The following is a 5,926-nucleotide window of genomic DNA, read 5'->3' as shown; positions in this document are numbered from 1 at the left end:
CTGCAAGAGGAGGCTAGGGGAGGAAGGGGTGATCAAGAGGAGCCTAGAGGAGGAAGGAGTGATCAGGCGAGGAGGAGATGCGGGGGAGTTCGTGGGAGCGAGGAAGAAGACGACTGATCCCAGTACAAACCGTTTTTTTCCGATGCGAGTGCGTGCGCCATCTAACCGTCTTGGTGGTTTCGTGCATGTCAAATCCAAAGAGACACGGACGAGCGGTCTAGTGTTTTAGGCCGGCACACACTGCCCATATTGAAATCTCTGAAAAGAAAAACGGAGGGAGTACAATACAAAGTGTGGGTCAACAGTGCCCGCTCCGATCTGTGGCCGTGTCCGTCCCCTTCTCGCACCTACTACTCCGAACCGAACCGTGCCGCACCCCGCACCACGCACCACCGGGCGATCGACCCGTCATATACGGCACGCCCGTCCAGCCCCGAGAACCAAAAGCCAGAAGCGAACCAAACGTGCCGGAAAAGAAAGCTCCCCTCGAACCCGAGCAGACTCGAGCCACCTACAGAGCGGCGGAGCAGACGAGGGTGCCCCGATGGCGGCGGTGGCGATGGACATCGCGAAGCCCTCGGCGCTTCCGGCGAGCGTCGACGACCCGTCGGCGGCGTCGGCCAAGGGCAGGGCCGGCGGCGGGGAGGGGCTGCGCCAGTACTACCTGCAGCACATCCACGACCTGCAGCTCCAGATCCGGACCAAGACGCACAACCTCAACCGCCTCGAGGCCCAGCGCAACGACCTCAACTCTCGCGGTACGCACGGCCCCGATCCCCAGCCTCCGTCTGCTGTTTCCAGTCCGCCGCGCAACCCTAGTTCCTCCCATGTGCGCGTGTCTGTCATGGCAGAAAAGTCGATCCGCTGCGTCATATCGTTTGATTGCGATTCGCTTGATCCAATTGCGCCTGGACCTCTTGTTCCGAGCTTCAACCATGCTTAATCCGATGGCGTGTAGATAGTGTCCCCGATTTTAGGCTTCTTTTGGTGATGTTCACGCGTCCCACTTATGCGTCATGTTCGTGATTGGTGGAAATTTTGTTTTTTTAGCGTGTATAAATAGTCCTAACTCTGCTCACATGTCTTTCGTTAATTGAAATTCAACAGCTTTTTTGGGGTATTGAATTTGTTGTTCATTTAGAATATGGAATGCTTCTGAGACATTGAATTTTGTTTGATTATAATGTGTGATCTCTTGTGCTGAAAATTTAAATGCTCATCACAATTTTGGTATTCCAGTTAGAATGCTCCGGGAAGAGTTGCAGCTGCTTCAAGAACCGGGCTCATATGTTGGCGAGGTTGTGAAGGTTATGGGCAAGTCAAAGGTTCTAGTCAAGGTACATTATGTTTCACTGTTACTTCTTTCAAGCTATGCTTGTGCACATCTGTTTTGCTTTAGGCACAATGGATGACCAGTATTTTGTTGCAAACCCTCAATTGGGTAGGTCAGCCATATGTTTTTATCCTCGGTGGAACATTATTTTTGTCTGGCAAGGAAAAGTAGCCACTTGATTTCCTTAACACAAAAATTAAAAAAGGAAAATTTGTTTAGCAAGGAGAAAAGGACACTAAAAGTATATGGCTTTGTGATATATTGACATCCTCATGTGCATGACTGTATTATGTTAACATTTTTTAAGTTTCTATATGGCTAAACATGCAATGGAATGAAAACTTGAACTAATGTTTTATTTGTGATGTTCAACTTAGTGTTCAGAACCAGGAATTCACATTTCATGTGACATTGTTCGTTTCGCCTGTAAGAATATCAACGATTTAAAGCTGACAAATAATTATGATAATAGAGTTTGCCAAAAAGGCTGTTTGCTTGGTTCAGTTGTGCTCATAATTTCTTTATTCTTGCATATGGTGGCTCACTGTGCTTACTAGTCTGTTGCAATTTTGTGTAACATAAAACATGCATAGTTATGTTGTACTGAGGCTCTTGGTTCTGTTGGCCTATATGTTGTATATAAGTTGGAGCTCTGAGTTCCAGTCTCCTTTTTTACTGTAACTAAATGGTTAAGTGCGATCTCTCAGGTTCATCCAGAAGGCAAATATGTCGTTGATCTTGATAAAAGTATTGATATTACAAAGATAACCCCTTCAACAAGAGTTGCTCTTCGGAACGACAGCTACATGCTTCACCTTATCCTGCCCAGCAAAGTCGATCCACTGGTTAATCTTATGAAGGTGGAGAAGGTTCCTGACTCTACCTACGATATGATTGGTGGGCTTGATCAGCAAATTAAAGAGATCAAGGAGGTTCGTAAATATATTCAATGTACAGTACATTTGTTGTATCATTAGCACTCTGGCTTAACAACTTGATTTTCAGGTGATTGAGCTTCCCATTAAGCATCCTGAGCTGTTCGAGAGTCTCGGAATTGCCCAACCAAAGGTTTGAGTTTGTGTACCAATTTGCACTTTATTTGGCATTGGTTCAGCCAGTTATTCAGTGGTAAATAATTATCCTTGCTTTTTCAGGGCGTCCTTCTATACGGGCCTCCAGGTACGGGGAAAACATTACTTGCTCGTGCAGTTGCTCATCACACCGACTGCACCTTCATCAGGGTGTCAGGTTCTGAGTTGGTTCAGAAGTATATTGGAGAGGGTTCCCGGATGGTCCGTGAACTCTTTGTGATGGCTAGGTAAGCACTATCCGTCTGTGCTGCATTCAAATTATTCCTATTTACCTGTCAGATTTCTTTTTCGGAAAACCATTTCAGTCAGATTTTGAAATGATTCCCTGTAAAAGGATCTTTGCATTATCTATTTATTTGTACCGGAGGCTAACACATTTGTTCTGAATTTGGTAGGGAGCATGCACCATCCATTATATTTATGGATGAAATAGACTCTATTGGATCTGCTAGAATGGAGTCAGGATCCGGCAACGGTGATAGCGAGGTTCAGCGTACTATGCTTGAGCTTCTGAACCAACTTGATGGTTTTGAAGCATCGAACAAAATTAAGGTTCTTATGGCAACAAATAGGATAGACATATTGGATCAAGCTCTTCTAAGGCCTGGTCGTATCGATAGGAAGATCGAATTTCCAAATCCTAATGCAGATGTAAGTGATGCAGTACTCACAATAATTAAGTTCATATTGTTTGCTCATATCGGTGCTAACTCTGAATTATCTCTTTTTTCAGTCCCGTGGTGATATTTTGAAGATTCATTCAAGGAAAATGAACTTGATGCGTGGCATTGATCTGAAAAAAATTGCCGAGAAGATGAACGGAGCATCAGGAGCAGAGCTAAAGGTATTTATTGTTACCATTGTAGAGAGCATTTCAAATTTTAATATATTTATGATAAACTGAAAATACATTCTAAATTGTACCATGCTAATAAGTTACAATGTAGGCGAGCACATGCTACAGAACATATATAATCTGCGGCAGATAAAATGTCCCATTGAACTTATGTAGAAATCCAGGCCCAGCTACCGTTTTTACCCATTCTAAATTACTATAAACTCAGAGCCTGGTCCTGGTAGCAGGTATTAAGTTATGTCCCGTTGAGGTCTTGAGACCAACGTATGGGCCGGTATGTCTGGGCCGGTATTATGTCTCAAGTAGTGTGCATCAAACAATTCATCACGAGTCTAACTAACTTTGATCTATCATCAGGCGGTCTGCACAGAAGCTGGAATGTTTGCGCTCCGTGAGAGAAGGGTGCACGTCACCCAGGAGGATTTCGAGATGGCTGTGGCGAAGGTGATGAAGAAGGATACCGAGAAGAACATGTCGCTGCGGAAGCTATGGAAGTGAGGCCCTCGTTTTAGCGTCCCTGCTTTCGCCGGCATGTACCCGTGGTTTAAGCTTATAGCGGCACATTTGCCAGATGAGCTGCGGATTTCTTGAATTGTGTCGAGAACTGTAACTTGCAGTGCCGTGCAGCTGCCTCATCAAGGTTAAATTTCTTTATTGGGTTATTATGAGATGTGAGAGGGAACCGTTCGCTTGCTTGTAATGTATGTTTCCTTGTCCACTACCACTAGACTAGATTGGTAGCCTCGCTGTGCTGAGAACGGCGACCGTTCTAGGGAAACCATTCTTCACTTCGCAGTAGATTTGCAAAATTCTAGCACTGAGGCTAGGTCCTCGCTAGATTGCTACTACAATGATAGTTTAGATTCACCATGATACGGTGAATCAGACAGCATATTCTAGAAGAAACAGGACTGGTTAAAACTATATAGCAAAACCTATGTACGAAGCTAGTGCCAAAGTTAATTAAACACACGAATTCACTTGCCAGGATGCACGCCTCTGGCTGATGGAATTACAGAGCACGGTGCATGAAGACCAGTTTGTCAAAGCTATAGTTACTACGTGGTCTATGTGGTGGGTGCGAAAGTCATCCACGAACAACGGTACCAATCTCCGTAGTCAACATTGCGCTTCATAAAGAACTATAACGGATGTATATAGACATATTTTAGAGTATAGATTCATCTATTTTATTTTGTATGTAGTCATGAAGTATATTGCTGATCTTTCTCGTGTCCCGGAGAAGCGACAAACCAACCGGACGATTCTCTCTCGCGCAACAGAGAAAGAGGAGCCATCGCTACAATCTGTTGTGATCGTAATGTCATGTTTTGGGAGCATTGGCTGTGGTTGTACTCCCTCCGTTTTTAAATATAAGTCTTTTTAATTTTTTTATTATAGCCTATATACGAAGTAAAATGAGTAAATCTCCACTTTAAATTATGTCTGTATATTTTCGTGTGTAGTCTCTAGTGAAATATCTAAAATGTGTTATACTCCCTCCGTTCCAAAATAAGTGTCTTAAGCTTAGTACAATTTTGTACTAAAGTTAGTACAAAGTTGAAACAATTATTTTGGAACAGAGGGAGTATTTAGGAACGAAGGAAGTAGAAGATATGAATGCTCCAGAAATCTTGGAGGCAATGGCGTGCAATGAGGGGCTATCCCTGGCTTTGGACCTGAACGTCCAACAAGTGCAGGTTTCCACGGACTGTCGTGCAACAGTCAAGCATATTCAGGAGCCATTTCTGGGCCAGAGCAAGGCTGTTACAGAGGAGATCAAGACGAGGCTGGAGATGATACCTCATTCACAAGTTATACATGAGAAACGTGGTTGTAATATGGAGGCTTTTAACCAAGCTCTCATGGCTAAACAAGCATGGCGGATTTTGCAGGTTCCTTTATCGTTATGCGCAAGAGTGTTAAAAGCAAGATACTTCCCGGACTGCTCGATATTATCTGCAACGTACCCTCAAATGGATCTTTTACCTTCAGGAGTATTATCCATGGCAGAGATCTCTTGAATATGGGGCTGATCTGGAGAATAGGGGATGGCAGCAAGATTCGGATCCACCATGACAATTGGATACCAAGGAGTGACAGTCTTAAACCCTTAGGTGCAGTTTTTGTTCACGGGGTGACTAAGGTCGCAGATCTGATCGCCTCGGACGGAGAAGCATGGGGTAACGCCAAGATTGCAGAAGTTTTTCCGCCAGACGAAGCAGTGGACATCAAACAAATAGCAATTGGTGGACCGGGATCGGAGGACTACCTAGCATGGAATTATACCAAGAATGGGGTGTTCTCGGTGCGATCTGCTTACCACCTGAGGATGGCTCTAAATAAGACACGATCTGGATAGCCGGAAGCGTCGTCGTCGGTAAACAAACACAAAGGTTTCCTGGGGATTTGGGATACAAGCGCACCTCCTAAAACAAAGATCCATATGTGGAGACTGATTCGGAATGGACTGGCTGTTGGAACTGAACTTCATCGTAGGAGGATAAAACCGGGTGTCTTCTGCTGTGTTTGTGGGAGAGAGGAGACGTCTTTGCACAGGTTTTGGATCTGCTAGCACTCCGTCCTGTTCTGGGATCAGCTGCGCATTCAGCAGGGGATGAGCATTGCGGCTCCGCCTTGTAACAT

General features: G+C 44.7%; 1 protein-coding gene across 1 annotated transcript; it reads left to right on the top strand.

The window, feature by feature from the left end:
- Positions 1 to 446: 446 nt before the first annotated feature.
- On the top strand, positions 447 to 3,942 carry LOC123407310 (26S proteasome regulatory subunit 8 homolog A). Its single transcript, XM_045100414.1, has 8 exons — positions 447 to 758; positions 1,240 to 1,337; positions 2,041 to 2,265; positions 2,339 to 2,401; positions 2,488 to 2,651; positions 2,820 to 3,075; positions 3,158 to 3,268; positions 3,638 to 3,942. The coding sequence occupies exons 1-8, from the start codon at positions 545 to 547 to the stop codon at positions 3,776 to 3,778; spliced, it is 1,272 nt and encodes a 423-aa protein (XP_044956349.1). The 5' UTR covers positions 447 to 544; the 3' UTR covers positions 3,779 to 3,942.
- Positions 3,943 to 5,926: the final 1,984 nt, after the last annotated feature.

This window comes from Hordeum vulgare, chromosome 7H, assembly GCF_904849725.1.
Source record: "Hordeum vulgare subsp. vulgare chromosome 7H, MorexV3_pseudomolecules_assembly, whole genome shotgun sequence".
NCBI lineage: Eukaryota > Viridiplantae > Streptophyta > Magnoliopsida > Poales > Poaceae > Hordeum > Hordeum vulgare.
This window is presented reverse-complemented; position numbering and strand designations above follow the sequence as displayed.

Coding starts and splice junctions, on each gene's coding strand:
- LOC123407310 (XM_045100414.1), top strand. CDS start 545: ATGGCGGCGGTGGCGATGGACATCGCGAAGCCCTCGGCGCTTCCGGCG. Junction 759..1,239: donor CAACGACCTCAACTCTCGCG/GTACGCACGGCC, acceptor TTGGTATTCCAG/TTAGAATGCTCCGGGAAGAG. Junction 3,076..3,157: donor TTCCAAATCCTAATGCAGAT/GTAAGTGATGCA, acceptor CTCTTTTTTCAG/TCCCGTGGTGATATTTTGAA.